At 42.5% G+C, this 17,773-nt stretch overlaps 1 protein-coding gene across 3 annotated transcripts in view; it reads left to right on the top strand.

The window, feature by feature from the left end:
- EP300 (E1A binding protein p300) overlaps positions 1 to 17,773 on the top strand; it is a 120,338-nt gene that overhangs the window by 62,308 nt on the left and 40,257 nt on the right. For 2 of the 3 annotated variants that reach the window (XM_050916768.1, XM_050916746.1), the window contains exons 7-16: positions 7,791 to 7,884; positions 8,575 to 8,712; positions 9,319 to 9,436; positions 10,076 to 10,250; positions 12,755 to 12,832; positions 13,436 to 13,545; positions 14,010 to 14,168; positions 14,564 to 15,016; positions 15,569 to 15,772; positions 17,014 to 17,170. In XM_050916768.1, coding sequence (XP_050772725.1) covers positions 7,791 to 7,884; positions 8,575 to 8,712; positions 9,319 to 9,436; positions 10,076 to 10,250; positions 12,755 to 12,832; positions 13,436 to 13,545; positions 14,010 to 14,168; positions 14,564 to 15,016; positions 15,569 to 15,772; positions 17,014 to 17,170 — 1,686 coding nt within the window. The remainder of the gene's footprint in view (positions 1 to 7,790; positions 7,885 to 8,574; positions 8,713 to 9,318; positions 9,437 to 10,075; positions 10,251 to 12,754; positions 12,833 to 13,435; positions 13,546 to 14,009; positions 14,169 to 14,563; positions 15,017 to 15,568; positions 15,773 to 17,013; positions 17,171 to 17,773) is intronic. The other variant, XM_050916757.1, reaches the window with a different exon arrangement.

The following is a 17,773-nucleotide window of genomic DNA, read 5'->3' as shown; positions in this document are numbered from 1 at the left end:
CCATTTGTGCTGTATTCACTGCTTTAGGGATACGCATGTACCATCTTAAGTACAAGTTTTTCACTATCTTCAAGAGCCACTCAAGGAAAGACAGAGATAAAGCATTGACTCCTTTTGATGGAGCTCTGTCTGTCTCACTTCAGATCCAGGCTCAGAAACTGGAGGGCATCAGCCTCTGAGTGACCAGTGTTCCAACAACTCTTGTGGGTTGCTTACCCTCTAGGACTTTGAGGGACAGACCTATGAGTGAATCTGGAAGACCATCCTCCAAGAGGAGTGTCGAGTCTCCTCACAAAGACCATTCTAAAAGGTCTACCAGACTGGAGACTTTGCACCCTGCAGAGGCTTCAAGTGGTCTTGATACTGAGAAATCATCTATCCTAAGTCCCTGTCAGCCTTTCAAAGTGCACAGTTCCCACCTCTCAGTACAGAAGCCATTGGTACCATTCAAACGTGGGTGAGAGACTACCAATCCTAAGAACTCTAATAAGAAGGCAGTACACTCTTCTTCTACTGCTTTGCTCATACCTAGAGCATCAGTACAGCGAGTATGGATACAGTCATGCGACTCTGGATACCTCACACCTTTATCCTTGCCTTTTTTGAGGGGGACTCACCATATCACCACGCTGGCTCACCTGGTACTGCAGGAATTGAGATTCTCAGAGGACCCATTTATTTCCAAGGAGCCAAAGTCTCCTTGGCGTTTGAGACTTCCAGTACCACAACTGGTATTATCCTTCATATCCCACCTTTTCCAAAGACTGCCTAGATCACCAGTACTGGCACTTTCTGAAAGATACCAGTTACTTCTCTTTTTTCACCTGCCTCTCCACTAGACTATAAAGAGGTGGTGAGTACTTTAGACTCTCTGATTTCTGTGCAGGATTCTACTGACTACCTACCTATGTTTGACTATCCAGAACCTGACCTGTGGGGGGGAGAGATTCAGGTTTCTACCATTAAAGCCCACCAAATATCTCACCTGGTATGACCAACCCAGGATGTCCCCTCCATTCATTCTCTCTCCCTCTCCCTCTCTCTCTCTCACTCTCACACACGTCTTCCCAGTGGACATACTGGGATCCCTGGGCTACCTACTGGCAAGAGTGTTTTTTAAAGTGCCCAGTGCTCATATGGATTACTCTTCTGCAGTTTTACAGCAGAAGCAGGATGCCTGTGAAACGATCAGCGAGGGCACTGGATGATAGAGTGCTAATAGAGCACTCAGAAAAGGCAAGGCTGTTGAAGAGAAGCTAAATGAATTCTTTTCATTGGTCTTCACTGCAGAGGATGTGAGGGAGAGTCCTATACCTGAACCATTCTTTTTAGGTCAGAAATCTGAGGAATTGTCCAAGATTGAAGTGTCTGTAGAGGTGGTTTGTGAACAAATTGATAAAATAAACAGTAAGTCACCAGGACCAGGCAGATGGTACTTGCCCAAGAGTTCTACAGTTTCATATACGAGTTCCTTCAGAACTATTAACTGTGCTGTGTAACCTATTCCTTAAATCAGACTCTATACCAGATGACTGGCAAATAGCTAATGTGATGCTGATTTTTTTTTAAGGCAATTCTGACAATTACAGACCAGTAAGCCTAACTTGAGTACCACGCACGTTGGTTGTTACTATTGTAAACAATAGAATTATCAGTCACGTAACATGATACGTTGTGGAAGAGTAATCATGGCTTTTGTAAAGGGAAATCATGTCTTACCCTCACAGAATTCTAATATATTGGTATCAACACACATTTAGACATGGGTGATCCAGTTGATATAGTGTACTTGAACTTTCAGAATGCCTTTAAGGTCAATCACCAAAGGCTCTTAAGCAAAGTAGGTAGTCATGGGATAAGAGGGAAGTTCCTCTCGTGGATCAGTAACTGGTTAAAAGATAGGAAACAAAGGGTAGGAATAAATCCTGTTACTACAATGGAGAGAGGTAAACAGAGCAGGGACCCCAAAGATCGGTACTGGGACCAGTGGTGTTCAACATATTCCTAAATGATTTGGAAAGGGAGAAATTTAATTTTAATGAGGTGGTAAAGTTGCAGACAATACAAAATTACTCAAGGTAGTTAAGGGAGGGAATCTCACAATATTGGGTAATTGGGCAACAGGATGACAGGTGAAACTTGGTGTTGATAAATGCCAAGTATTGCACATTTGAAAATGTAATCCCAACTGTACATAGAAAATACGGGATCTACATTAGCTGTTACCACTCAAGAAATCTGAGGCATTGTTAATAGCTCTCTGAAAAAATCTGCTTGGTGTGCAGCAGCAGTTAAACAAGCAAATAGTGTTAGAAACCATTAGGGAAGGGATATATAAGAGAAAATATCCTGATGAAACTATATAAATCCATGGTACACCAACCGCTTGAATTCTGCACAGTTCTGGTCACCATCTCTCAAAAAATATATTAAATTGGCTAAAGTACGAAGAAGGACAACAAAAATAAAAATGATTAGGGGTATGGAACAGCTTTCATATGAGGAGGATTTAAAAAGACTGGGACTGTTCATCGTAGAGGTGAGAGAGGGGATGATATAGAGGTCTATAAAATCATGAATAGTGTGGAGATAGTGAATGAGGAATTATTTGTTCCTTCACATAACATATGAACCAGGGGTCACCAAATGAAATTAATAGGAAGCATGTGTAAAACTAATTTAAGAAAGTACTACCTCACACAATACATAGTTAACCTGTGGAACTTGTTGCCGGGGGATATTTGTGAAAGTCAAAAGTGTAACTTAGTTCAAAAAAGAATTGGATAAGTTCATGGAGGATACCTCTGTCAGTGGCTATTAGCCAAGATAGTCAGATGTGCAACCCCATGCTCAGGCTGTCCATAAACATCTGACTGCCAGAAGGTGGGAATGGACGATGGGATGGATCACTTGATCAATTGCCCATTCTGGTTGTTCTCTCTGAAGCATCTGGCATCGGCTCGATGCTGGGCTAGATGGACTATTGATCTGAACCAATATGGCCATTATTGTGTCCTTATGTTTAGTTCTGAATTACTAACTGTCACCCAATTGTTGCAAAATAGTGATACTTATTATACCAAGTTCAGTTCTTCTTTTTTAAATTGAACATATACCACAAGTGCAAAGAACAACTTCAAGCAATCATTGCAAAAGGGAGCTGTTGGCTATAGCAACCCTGCAGGCTTTTCATTCCATGGCTATGGCAGTAGTAATGCACAGGGTATCGTAGCTTTTGGACATTGTGATTGTGATGACTGAACTCTGTAGAGGGACCTCCTTTTAGATGTTCTAAAATTATTCAGTGACACCACAGACAATTCGCTGCATACTTTGGAGGACTTCAGGAGGACCCTTCATTTTCAGAGTATATCTATGCCTGCAAATAAAGAGGTTTAGTCTATTTCAGGCGGCTCCAGAGATCACGCCCTTCTCAATTCTCTGCTTTCCATAGATTGTCAGTGCCACCTAAAATAAAACCCAGATTTCATAAGGAAAGTTATTTAAGTTAAGTGCCAGTGTGGACGCAAGAACAAATGGATATAAATTGGCCGTCAGCAAGTTTAGGCTTGAAATTAAGCAAAGGTTTCTAACCTTCAGAGGAGTGAAGTTCTGGAACAGCCTTCTAAGGGGAGCAGTGGGGGCAGAAAATCTAATTGGCTTGAAGACTGAGCATGATAAGTTTATCGAGGGGATTGTATGATGCGACTGACTACGATGGCATGTAGCCAATCTGCAACTGCTAGCAGCAAATAACTCCATTGGCTGGTGATGGGACACTAAATGGGGAGGGCTCTGAGTTACTACAGAGTATGTTTTCCTAGGTGTCTGGTTGGTCTTGCCCACATGCTCTAGGTCTAACTGATTGCCATGTTTGTGGTCTGGAAGAAATTTTCGCCAGGGCAATATTGGCAGACATTCTGGTTTTTTTTGTCTTCTCTGCAGCATGGGGAACAAGTCACTTGCAGGTTTAAATTAGTATAAATTGTAGGTTCTCTATAACTTGAAGTCTCTAAACCATGATTTGAGGACTTCAGTAACTCATCAGAGGTTAGGGGTCTATTACAGGAATTGGCGAGTGAGGTTCTGTGGCCTGCGGTGTGCAGGAGGTCACACTGGATAATAGATTCAGAAGGTTGGCAGAGACCATCTGCTACAGCAACCTCAACTCAGGAGCCCAATGATAGCCAAACATTCTTTCTGACTCAATTGAGGAGCACGAACATGCTGATCCAGGCCTCTTGCATCATGTTACCCTTCTCAACTTTCCACCTTTTTGGAGATCATCTCTTCCATTTTTCACACCTCATGAGAGCAGAGTATCTCTGACAGAGATGATTGTTGGAAGTTGTAACAACTTTGGGTTACTCCTTTCAATTTCATTCCATTCTCCCTTTCCGTTCCCTTTTGGAGGGACCCCTCTCATAAACCTTTTCTGAAGCAAGAGGTTCAGTCTCTTCTCTGTTCAGGAGCAGTTCCTACTCAGTACAAGGAAAGGGTCTCTATTCCAAGGACTTCTGTTCCCAAATAAAAGGGTAGATGGAGACTGATTCTAGATCTATGGATGTTGAATACTTTTGTCAAGGTGACAGACATTCAGGATACCACTGGCGGCCATCATTCCATCTCTGGATCTAGGGGACTGTTTCCTGATGTGCAACCTTTAGGATGTTTAGATATTGCGATACGTCCTTCTCACAGGAAATTTCTACACTTCATGATATGGAAGACCATTACCAATATCTCATCCTTCCTTTTTGTGTTAACTACTGCTCCCAGGTATTTACAAAAGTCATGGCAGCAGTAACTGCATAACTTTTGTCAATGGTGAGTAATCATCTACCCCTGCCTTGACGATTGGCTTCTCAAGTGATATGCCTACACAGATAAGCAGCATTCTTGGCTTTGTCTCTGTTCAGCAGTATTGGTCTTCAGCTCAACTTCAGGAAGTCTTCTTACCTTTACAAGAGAGCCCCTAAAATCTCTATTTGAAACGCTAATGCAGCCAGAGCTTATCTGCCAGGTTCCTTGCGCTGTCACATCTGATTGTGCGAATTTGGATCTGTTCTTAAGTCACTGCCAGATCATGCCTGCAGCATGTGCCTTTTGTCAGATTTCATGCTCAGCTGCATCTATGTTGCTTCCAAGCCTGCTTCAGATCTCTAATCCTCGTCATATCCCAGTTTCCCTTGAATGGTGGAAGAATCCAAAAAAGATTGTTTGGGGGTCCGGTTCAGCCACCTTCTCATGTGATAGCTTGATATGTCCTCCTTTGAATGGGGAACTCTTCTTTAGGAGCATACTGTCCAAGGCAGAGGGTCTGCCCAAGAGTCCACCTTACGCATCAGTGTTCTGGAGCTCAGAGCTGTCAGGCATGCCTGTCTGCACTTTCTTTTCATGATTCAAGGCCAGTCAGTCCACACAGTGACAGAGCGCAGGGCCAGTATGTACTATTATAGATGAGGGAGAGCAAGATTCTCTTTCCCTCTCCACAGAAGCCATGAAATTACAGAACTGATACATAGCTCACAATATTCTGATCTCGGCAGTCTGCCTACCCACCGAAACACTGAAGGTGACAGTCTCAGCAGGTGCTTCACTTAGTGGGAACTAGACAGAGCTGGACTCTGATATTTCTTGCCTGGGATTTCCAAAAACTGATTTTTGCCCCCCTAGCCAATCAAAAACCTGTGCAGTTCTGTTCAAGGGGACGGTTGGGCCACCATTCTCTGGGCAATGCCTTTCTCCTTTCCTGGGCAAAGAAACTCCTATATGTGTTTCCTCCAATGCCACTGATCCTCAGGGTCTTAAACAAAACCAAGCAAGATAAAGCCATGGTTATCTTGTTTGCACCAACTTGGCTGAGATGACAAATTTGGTTTCCTTTTCGTCTTCTCCTGACCAGCTATCAGTCTTCTGCTGATGCCTGGTCTTCTCACACAAGACTCAGGGGATGTCCTTCAAACCAACCTGAACACACTGTGGCTCAAGGCCTGATACCTAGATGGTTCTCTGAGCTAGTACTATCTTACTGCCATAGGAGTTCAGGAGATTCTACTGAACAGTAGGGAAGATTCCATTAGAAAGACTTAAAACCTTTTTCCATTTCTGAAGTTGTCATAGATGTGTTCGCCATAATTTGTCTCCTATTGATTCTCCCACCGTGAGGTATTAGAATACTTATGTACTTTTTGAAGAAAGCAGAACTTGCTTTGAGTTCTGTCAGTTCACCTAGCTGCCATCACTGCATTCCATGCTGCAGTACAAGGCTTCTCAGTATTTGTTCATCTTGCATTGTCAAGATTTATACAGGATCTGTCAATCCTCTTCTCTAGTATTAGACACCTTACTCCCTCCTGAGACTTAAATTTAGTTTTCAGTGCTTTGATGAAACCACCCTTTATAGTGTTAGTGATCTGCTTGCTTCTGAACCCCTCCATAAAAGCAGCATTCCTAGTGGCTATTATCTCTGCCTAAAGCGGTGGAGAACTAGGAGCTTTAGTGGCTGACCCTCCATATTCCATTGTTTTCAAAGATAGTTTCTTTGACCATTCTATGCTTCTTACCCAATATTACTTCAGATTTTCATGTCAATCAATCCTTTCATCTCCCCATATTCTACATCAGTCATTAGTCAAAACAGGAAGCTGTTCTTCATATCAGATGTCAGAAGAATGTTGGCTTATTATATGGGCAGGTCTTGATTTTTCTTAATCCCTCCCTGAGATTGTTTTTCTGTTGTGGACAGAGCTAGCAGTGACAACCCAGTGGGTTTCTGGTTGCGTACTCACCTGTTATGTGGCTGCTAACATTCTCTTCCCTTCTAAAGTCGTTGTCAGTTCTACAAGATCATACTCCTTGTCTGGGGCTTGGCTAAAGGACTTGTTTGTTATGGAAATATGCAAGACTGCTATGTGAGGTTCAGTTCACTTTCCCTAGACACTGTGCCTTGGTTGATGCTTCCTACATAGAATGCTGATTTTGACTTGGCTGTCTTACAGACAGCCTTAGGGACGTTGGCACTCAGTCTGTCTCCTTCAGTGGGTACTGCTAGGAATTCTGGTGGTTGATGCCCACAGAGAGACTCCTTGAAGAAGAGGAGGTTACTTACCTTGTACAGTAATTGGAGCTCTTTGAGATGAGTCCCTATGTGTGCTCCAGTGCCCTGCCTGCCTTCCTCTCTGCTTCAGAGTCTTCTCTCTTTAGGGCTTTGTGATGGAGAAGGAACTGAGGGCAATTCGCCCATGCAAACCCACATATCCTTGGTACAGAGCAGGAGTATGTGTACAGCACATGCATTAGCCAAATAGGCACTGCTACAGAAAATCTCCACTGAAGGCACATGGGGCACAGACACATTCGAAGTGGAGCACCCATAAGGACATATATCTTGAACTCCAGTTACTGTAAAACTTCTCTCCTCTGTTCTTTTCTCATGCCTCTCCAGTCTTGGTGGCATTGTTGGAGAGGAAACAGGAGGAGATTATAACAGCTGATCCAAGAAATTATCAGAGTTGATACACACGTTGGCCTCTGATGACCTAGAAATATACAAGTCGCAATGTACACGGATTGGCAAAGGAATCAGTATTTGCTTAATGAAAAATGACTATTAAATAGGAGAAAATACTCACTTGAGGCTTTCAAGACATTTCATAACTCTTCAGAGCTATCCATATGTATGTCTTTTTTACCCATAGTTTTCCCTCTCTTGAGGGAAGACAATTGAGTGCAGAGCTTGTGTGGTGGTGAGCCATTAATTTTAATATATTCTTCCTTTTTCTATCTAGATGCTAATCCTATGGGTGTGAATGGAGGTATGGGGGTTCAAGCCCCTAATCTGCTGCCTGAGTCGATGTTGCATTCAGCAATGAATTCCCAAAAGTAAGTTGAACATTTCACATGGATTAAAAAAAAGTCTGAAAATACTGAACAGAATTCACTTCAGAAAAACCTGAGGGGGAGAAATCCCTACTCCCGTGTTGAGAGATTTGTATAATCTTTGCAATTAAGATTGGAAAAAGGGGAATGTCTTTGGATTTGAGAGCATTTTTGGTATGGTTAAAAGAACATCAGGTCTCATGGATTACTACGGTTAGGCTGAGTGAGTTGTTTGCTAGACCTCAAACACGCAGGTATTACTGGGTGTGATGTATTGCAAATCTGTCATCTCTCTGCCGTGAGGTTAAGAGCCACTCTAGTGCCTCATCTTTCAGATGAGGTATAAAGAGGTAATTACAACTTCTGTCAAAGTTTTTGCAAGGGAAATGAAGTAAACCCCAGTGTGGGGGCAAAATTCCTTTTAGGTAGTGGCTCTGTTTTCCACTGGATTTGGTAGAGTTCATGTCAGTCTCCTAAACAGTTTTGCAGTGCTACTGCATACTACTAAACATCCATCTTGCCTCACTCCAGAGGTGGCTGTGCTTCCTTCATCAGTGAAGTGATTTCTATATAGTGTGTAAATCAAATAGTAAATAGTGATTTGTCATCCTTAAGTATAAAATAGACTATTCATGTAAGATCATAAGTTTAGCACTTTTTCCTCCTCTAACATATTCTTATTCTATTTCAAAGTTCCATGATGAGTGAAAGTGCAGGTGTTACCAGTTTGGGAGCTATGCCAACAGCAGCACAACCATCCAACACCGGAATTCGAAAACAGTGGCATGAAGATATTACTCAGGACCTCCGAAATCATCTTGTCCATAAACTGTAGGTGTCTGGTATCAAAACAAGGTCTTCCTCTGCCAAGGAAGGTTGGGAGAACTGGAAGGGTTGTAGTATTTTCCAAGACTAGAAGGCTAAGGAATCCGTTGAACTTCAAGAAGTATAAGCACAAAAACGTTTTAAAATGTTTTGTAGTTGCACCCCACTGTGCTCCACCCAAAAAAGTAGAGAAACACCTACTAGAGAGTAGCTTAGGCTTTAAAGTTGAGGAAGCCTGTTGCTTTGAGTAAGATAGGACATGGAAGTGGATTTTGATGGAGTGATGGTCAGAGGAAATAATGGCAAAAATATGGGATGACTTGCTTTCCTTATATTAAATCCTAAAATTATATCAGAAGCTACTTTAGGTCTGATCCCTGTTGTATCAAACATGCCCCTCTGTGCTCCAAAATGGCAGTATTGGGGGAGAGATCAGGAAAGCATGGGGGTTATAGCGACCCTTAAAGCTGCAATGTATGATGATCTCTAACTTTCTTTAGATGCTTGAAATAGAGATTAAAAGCCCTTTATGTTTGAACTTCATTTGGGGCCATTTATTTAAATTTAAAAGTTGCATATTTTTAATCTGTTTCATCGTTTTTCCTTCTTCAGAGTCCAAGCCATATTTCCTACCCCTGACCCTGCAGCATTAAAAGACAGGCGCATGGAGAACCTGGTGGCATATGCACGGAAGGTAGAAGGTGACATGTATGAATCTGCAAATAGCAGGGTGAGTTGCCATATTTTCCCACCAGACCTGCAGAGAGCCTGCCATGAGTCTGCCAGTGTAGTGGACAGAACTGAAAACTGCTGTGGAGACTAGGCAGCTTCTAGTATTCATAGGGTCAGTGTTCAAATACTGTCTCAATGTACCATTAATAAATTAAGTAGTGTTCGTGGGGTGGGAGTGGAGGCCTAACTGACAAGTTGGGTCCCAAAAATAAGTAAAAGTGCAGAGATTTTTTTTTTTTAAGGTGATGCTGACTTATGCAAGGGCAACAGCAAGCTCCAATCTCTTCCTAGTTTCAGATCTTGTCTTTTTGCTTGAGACATGTTTGTGGTCTGAAAGCTTTTTATCCTAATGTGCCATGCTTGAGGTTTCTCATTTTCTACCAAATACACTATAAACCCAGAGCTCACCCTTTACTGGTGTATGTCAAATAAATGGACAATATGGGTAGAATAAATCCACTGTCAGTCTTCAGTTGCAGGAAATACGTGGAATATGCTCTCCTAATCCTATGGGAAAATCACTTCTCAGCACTGTAATATGCAGGGGAGAGAAGGAAGTCTTTCCCAACCCTAAACTTGGTCATCAATTTTTAATCCGTAAGGTTTACTTCTCTCTTGTCTCTTTATACCCGAACAGGCAGAGTACTACCACTTGTTAGCTGAGAAGATCTATAAGATTCAGAAGGAACTAGAGGAGAAGCGAAGGACCAGACTGCAGAAGCAGAACATGATACCAAATGCACCAGGCATGCCTCCAGCTCCCATGAATCAAGGGCCCAACATGGGGCAGCCACAACCAGGGATGTCTGCAAGTAAGAACAGTTGGGTTAGTTAATAAAAGGGAATAACTTGTGCAGGGAAATCATTATAGTGGGCCAGAATGGGAGCCTTTCTCCCCCATTTTATGGATAATCTTACAAAATTATAATTGCCTAATTCTCTAGAAGAACTTGAAGTGGCTCAGTGTGTAATAGTATGTGGTACGGTGGTGAGAGCATTTTCCTGTTATTGCCTATTCACTATGTGAGATTTTGCAAGAACTATTTGCAAAATCTCTGAGTTAACTCGTGTTTAATTGGTGGAGAAAATGGTGTTTGACAAGATAAGGCAAAACTTCACATGGGATCTTGTACACTAACTGAACATGCCACTGTCTGTGGATACCAAACCCTTGTTTTGGAGAGTGTAAGCAGAGTTGTTCTGTATTGTGTCCTAAAAGTGACAAGACTTAAACTCTGACTGATCAACTGAGTGAATTCCAGAGCTGAGCCTATTTCTGAGAATACCCAACCACAGTGTGAATGAAGAATTCAGCTCTGGGGACTGAAGTCAACCGTTACTTGGTTAATGGCAGTTGTTATAGTGGCTATGGAAAGGGCTCTGAGATAGCTGGGTCATAAACCATTTACGACTTGGAATTGTAACCAGTTTAGAGCATTTGTGTGATGTGCTCTTGACAGCCTGCCCTTCCTTATAAAGTTGCCATATTCTGCACTTTTTGCAGCGTCCTGGTGGCTATTTAAAGGTAATCCAAAGTGGAGAGCACATTGCTGTAAGCTAGCCTGGAGCTGACACATGCCTAGAAGGCACTGCAAAAGTTGTCACTGGAGAGAAAAGGATGTATATTAATCTCTTGAAAATTCAGAAGTAAATAATATTTTTGCCCAGAAATGCATTTGGGAATTCAAAATTAGAAGTTCAATAAGACCCCAAAAATGCATGTCACCTTGACAGATGAACAGCTGCCTTCAGTTGTGGGTGAAGTCAAAATCTCAGTGTATTTCTCATAATGCTTCTCCTTCCTTCACAATAATCACTTCCGTGTTAACCAAATGGAGCCCCTAAGTGCTGTGGATGCAGTGGATGTTGTCCAGGCTTCTCCTTTGGCCAGGTGCTGGGATATCAGAGAAGAAATATAGTTTGGTCTTGATGGGAGGGGAAAAAAGAAGTAGAACTAGATATTAGCATGCTGATGTTGAAGTCTGTAGTATCACTCCAACAGTCCCTCGGACATAGTAAATAAACTGGGTGACAAGATTAAATTCTACAGAACTGCCTGGGTATTAGCGTTTAATGTCTTAAACATCGTCAGGCGCAGTGCACTTCATCTGGGTAATGCTAAGCAATAATTTAAGGGCTTGGATTGATGGATGGTTAAATTTCCGATCATTTCTTGCTCAGATTCTCACGTTACACTTACAATGGTATAACTTCCACCACCAGTCCAACAACAAACAAATCTACTCATGGTCAAGGAATATTAGACAATGGGTGTAGAAATATCAGCTTGGGTGATCAGTGTGATAGAATAGACTAGGGGGTGGGATGGGACAGACACCATCCTATGTTCTAGCTTTCTTTCTCCTTCCAGTTGGTCTGTCTTTCTTTTTTATATTTCTGTAAATTTTACAGTAATTAAATGACAAATTACTTGTGCTAAAACATACTTGTTTAAGATTAGTTTTGTGTTGATGCAAGGTGCTGAACTGACAGCTCTGGAGATTGAAGTCCTCTAAGTACAATTGCAGCTCTGTAAACTTATTTCACAGAATTATTCCCCTTGCTCAGTATGGCCATTCTCCTCACCGGCCACCTACCTCTAAGAATATATTGGATTTTTTTTCTCTTGTGCTCATTCAGTTCTTGAACTTTAGAAGCACTTTACAAATCGGAATTTAGCTAAATATTGAATTTCATGCAGTCTGCTAAACAGCCATCATACTGTAATGAGTTTTGCTCACCAGACTGGGGTTAGATGGAATTAGTGATGTAGAGGCAAAAAGCTAAATATTTTTCCCAATCCCCTGAGCCATCCATTCACCTCAGAATGTCACTGTACAATTGGGTTAGTCTAGGGGTTTTTAAAAGTGAGGATGCATTTTGACGAAAAAGTTTGAACTTGATTTCACTGTATGAGATGCAGGTCCTTTCAAGGTTGGTGCTCTAAGTGAATTTGTCAGTCTGCTGTTTAACCTATACAGAAAAGTGTTAACACTGCTTAATAGTGCATGAGACATTTTAAGCTTCTGGCGATATAGTCATTGTAACTCGTTAATATGCTGCAGATCAGTCCTCAGCTTCACAAAGTTCAGACATCTTAAACTATTTTTGGTTAAGAAATAGCACACATGTTTGTATTTACAAGTTTTTCCATCTTTGTTCCATTGAGTCATCTTTTAGGGCCTAACATGGTCTCACTGTGTCTGGAGTTAATTTGAATATTTCCCAATAAAGTAATTGTTGTAAAAGTGAAGTTTGAGAGGATGGACTGTTGTCTTAACTCCCTAACCTCTGTTTTTCCAACTCTTTTTTTCAGATGGTCCCCTTCCTGACCCAACCATGATTCGTGCCAGTGTGCCAAATCAGATGATGAATCGCATGCAGACGCAGCCGGGTAAGTGTTCCAAAGAAAGGAAACCCATGTAATTCCAAATGCATGTGGATAGGATCGTGGATTCTGCCTTCCCCAATAGCTATATAACATCAAGCAGTCCTCACTGGAGTCTACTAGAATGTAGTTTTCTCTGCTCTTCACCAAAACTCATACCTGAAAGCAGGGACATGGATACACAAGTCTTTCAGGAAAACCTAGTTTGTGTTCTGAAGGAATGTGAAGGAGTTTGGATTGACGTGTTTAACTTGATTTCAAACTCTGCCAAGCAACTGGTTAATGTAAAGACAGATTTGTCTTAGCATATTGGAGTTGTGTGTAAAATACACTTTGTAAACAAAAAATATCCTTTCTCTTCAAGGCAGGCTCAAAAACAATTCCTTTGACTCAGAAGCTTGTTACTAGGTTTATGTGCATTGCTTTCGAAAGGCTTAAAATACCTAAGTTAGAGCCTGAAGTACATTGTGTGGCATACTCAAAGATGTGTGTTGGTAGAGACAAAATTAGGAGAGCAGAGGCAATATTTTGTTCCTGTTCAAACAGTGAATGATGTCCAAATGAGAACTGAAACTTTTGTTTTAAAATCTCTTTGGAATAAATACACAGGAATGAACCAGTTTGGCCAGATGAACATGCAACTGCCATCCATGGGTCCCCGGCAAACCCCTCCTCTTCAGCACCCTGGACAGCTAAGCCAGGCTGGGGCCATGAACCAGGTCAGGATGTTTTTCAGTCCAGTATGTTGAACTCTTTAGGTTTGATGTTCCTGTTTAACTATGGTTATCTAAACAGTAATTCTTTGCTTGCTCTATGGTCCTGTTGTTTCTCCCTTTGCATCTCCACTATGAGTAGCTAGTCTTTACAAATCAGTGAGGGAACTGCTGATATTGGCTTAGATTTAAGATTGTATGTGCAGAGGAATTTCAGAAACTAGCTCAAAAACTTCAGGCATGATCTCAGTCTGAATTCCAGAACTCCTGTCATAAACTGAATTAGGAAGTAACTGTAAAAATATCTTCCTGCTTTTGAGTAGACCATTAGTATATTTGCCATGCTGCATTACATCACATGCTGCCAGATATGTCAATTTCTCTGCCATGCACTGGATGTTACTTTGTAGAATTTTATTTTTAAGAGTGAGTATGTCTACACTGTGAAGTAAGCCTTTCCTTTTTCCTAGCAGATGGGATTTGCTTCACGTATGCAGCAGCCGGGGGTTGGCCAACCTTCCAGCCAAAGTCAGTTTCTGCAACAGAACCAGTTCCCTGCTTCCTCCCCAGGAATGAATGCGACAAACATGCCTATGACCCAGCCTGGCAATCAGACGCCAGTGTCTCAAGTATGTTCTTCACTTAAGGGAGCAGTTTCACTGACAGGCTCTGTGAGCTGAATTTACTGTTCTTTTTCAGTTGGGTAGTTGGATTGATAGGGAATGTTGTTCTTTAATGCTTATTTAAATATCAGTGACAACTGGTTAATTGTATTTACATTTTTCTTAGGCGTTCTGGGAAACCTAAACACTGCAGCATATTGTGCATGTAACAAAAATGTCAAATTGAGCAATCTCCTTCTGCTCATTAAATGAAGTGCAAAAAGTCAACAGTATTGCTAGTCATACTTTTAAACTGATAGGTGTTAGTAACTCAGTTAAAAAGTGCCCACTTGAAGGTAATCCCTTCCCTCCTCGCACTTATTGTCTCAAGTCATTGTATATATCTACTTGTTTTCCCACAGGCACAAATGACCAGCTCTTCCTGTCCTGTGAACTCTCCTGTAATGGCTCCAGGTTCTCAAGGGAGCCATATTCACTGCCCACCTCTTCCACAGCCTACCTTGCACCGAAACTCTCCCTCTCCAGTACCTAGCCGTACCCCAACACCTCACCACACTCCCCCAGGTCTGGGATCCCAGCAGCAGCAGCCACAGGCAACACCAGCAGCCACCACCACTGCCCCCACCGCCCCCACCCCTACGGCAATGCCACCTGGACCGCAGTCACAAACTATGCACCCCCCTCAGAGGCAGACTCCAACGCCTCCACAGGCACAGCTGCCTCCACAAGTCCAACCTCCAGTTCCAGTCATCCCTTCGGCAGAGCAACAGCAGCAACCCCTGTCACAACAGAGCACGACTGCATCTGTGCCCACCCCAGCAGCACCACTGCAGCCTCAGCACCCCACAACACCTGTAAGAAAATATTTTTATTTCTATACTTTCCCCAGGGATATTCAGATGTGAGACAATTTCAGACAGGAGCTTTGTTTACTTGTTCTATGTCCAAGGCAATGGTCAACAATCTGTTTAAGAGGCATCTGAACCAATATGGGTATGCATTACATTTTTGTGTCTGAAGACCCAGGACCAGTAAACTGGACACTGGAACACCTGACACTTCCATGTTGGAAGGATTTTAGAGAATTTAAGTGCACATTTAGGAGCCTACTGGAAAATATAGTAGATGTGTCTCATAATGCATTTATTTCCATGCATGTGTAGGGGTGGGACTGTACAGTAGGCATGTGAAATGGTTAAAATGCCATGCTGTCCAAAGCAGATTTCAATAGCATGTTTCCTCAGACCAGAGTTGTGCAGCAGTCAGTTTTTTTTCAAGGGAGGGGAATAAGTGAGGTGCAGTTATGTTTGAGGAAAAATGACAGCAAATAAAAAGCACATCTTAATGAAGTAAACTTTGCAGCATAATTGCTTGGCCCTTTTTAGTCACTATGAGTTTCTCCGCAGCTTTCACAGCCAGCTGTAAGCATTGATGGGCAGGTATCAAACCCACCATCTACCAGCAGCACAGAAGTGAACTCGCAACAGACTATCCCGGAGCAGCAGCAGCAGCAGCAGCAGCAGTCACTCTTGCAGGAAGTGAAAATGGATATTAAAATGGAAGCAGAGGGGTCAGAACAAACAGAGCTCCAGATAGAGGAGAAACCAGAGGTAAGCGGATAGCTAAATTTTTCTGGTATGAATTAATTGGGCAAGGTCAGTACTTCAATGGGAGATTGAAGAGAAATGAGAGTGCTGTGATTCAGAAGAGGGTATTCCCTCTAGGGCTGTAGCTAAGCTAGCTGTAGATCCCAGCTGCTCCATAATTTTAGGCACTCTCTCTCGGAGGCCTGTTTTTGAGCTGAAGTAGATGACAGTGCTTAAAATGGGCTCTCGGCACTGAGGTCCTCAATTTTGCTAACCTGGTGAGAGCTGAGCATGGCCTGCAATTGTTTTTCTGTAAAGTGTTTCCTAGTGTAAACAGTCACTATAGCAGGGGTGGCCAGCCTGTGGCTCCAGAGCCACATGGTGCTCTTCAGAAGTTAATGTGCGGCTTCTTGTATAGGCATCGACTCTGGGGCTGGAGCTATAGGTGCCAACTTTTCAGTGTGCTGGGGGATGCTTACCACTCAACCCCTGACTCTGCCACAGGGCCTACCCGCACTCCACTCCTTCCTTCCCCCTCCCCTGAGCCTGCAATGCCCTTGCTCCTTCCCCTCCTCTCCCTTCCCCCCGAGCCTCCTGATTGGGGAGGTGCTGATCAGTGGGGCTGCTGGTGGGTGGGAGGCGCTGGGAACAGGCTTGGGGAACTGATGGGGGGCTGCTAATGTTTTACGGTGGCTCTTTGGCAATGTACATAAGTAAATTCTGGCTGCTTCTCAGACTCAGGTTGACCACCCCTGCACTGTAGGCTTTATTCCCTAGAATAGTGAATTGTGCTCCTGTGGGTTATAATCTTTGAGCTGAAAAACTAAGGTCCTGATCACTTTTCATTAAAGGAACTTGTGGCCTTATGGGAAAGTTGCTCACTTCTTGTCTTGCAGGGATAGAAACTATAGTTTCTATCTAAAAGCCAAAAAGTAAACTGGATCCTAGTGATCAGGGAGGTGGGATTCCCCACCAATTGCATGGGATGGAGGAAGGGAGGGTGGGGGGCAATCTTCCTGATTTAATGTTAAATAAATTACCCGTAGAACTATTTGACTCTTGGCAGAGACCACATGGGGAGGAGTGAAGAATAGGCTTAGGTGAGAGCCAGGATGAGTGAGCAGGTGTCATTTTTTCCATAGGAAGAAATGATAGGTAGGCTGCAGCTAAGCCCAAAAGACACACTATCTTACTATATCCTCACAACAAGAGCAAGTGAGGGGCTTATACTGAATTAAGTGAAGGGAATCTTATCTGCTTTTCAGATTAAAGTGGAACCAGTGGTGAAAGAATGTATAACAGAACCAATGGAGCAAGAAGAAAAGAAACCAGAAGTGAAGTCAGAAATGAAGGAAGAGGAAGAAAGACCCAATACTCCTGCTACTCAATCTTCTCCAGCATCAGGACAGTCTAAGAGGAAAAGTAAGCAAGAAGACTGTTGTGGTCTTGGGATTCCAATCTCTGGGGGACTGGGATATCTAGGCAGAATCTGAACTTTCTTCAGTGTTTCCAATTTGCATATATGAACTCTTCTCTTTGTAGCTCTTGGACATAAGTATTAATATTTCAGTAATACAAAAGTGGTCCTAGTGAACTATGTTCTCAAATGTTATCTGACACTGAATCAGGTATTAGACACTCTCTGTAAAATAAGGATCGGAGATCCTTTGCTGTTTAATAAACGTCTGTAGGAAATTATCATCTTACATAAAAAGGCTGTATTCTGAGCGTATAAATTGGCTCTTGGAAGAGCTGTAATACAGGAAGATCCTATTCTCCTTCAAGTGATAGTGAATATGTACATTCCACTGCAGGTGCATGCATCCCCCGGTGTACTCAAGTCGGAGAATTTGCCAGCTGTATAACCAACTGTATAACAAGGCAGTGCATGTGTCACTGCTGTCTTCATGATGGGAGCTGAGGGCATGAAAAGAGAATGACCACCACCTCCTTCTCAGTTCCTTCTTAGTGCCTGTGGTCAGAGTTGACACACTCATTGTTTAGCTTTGATTATTCAGCCTCTAG

This window comes from Gopherus flavomarginatus, chromosome 1 (genome assembly GCF_025201925.1).
Source record: "Gopherus flavomarginatus isolate rGopFla2 chromosome 1, rGopFla2.mat.asm, whole genome shotgun sequence".
In the NCBI taxonomy this organism is placed as follows: Eukaryota; Metazoa; Chordata; order Testudines; family Testudinidae; genus Gopherus; species Gopherus flavomarginatus.
This window is presented reverse-complemented; position numbering and strand designations above follow the sequence as displayed.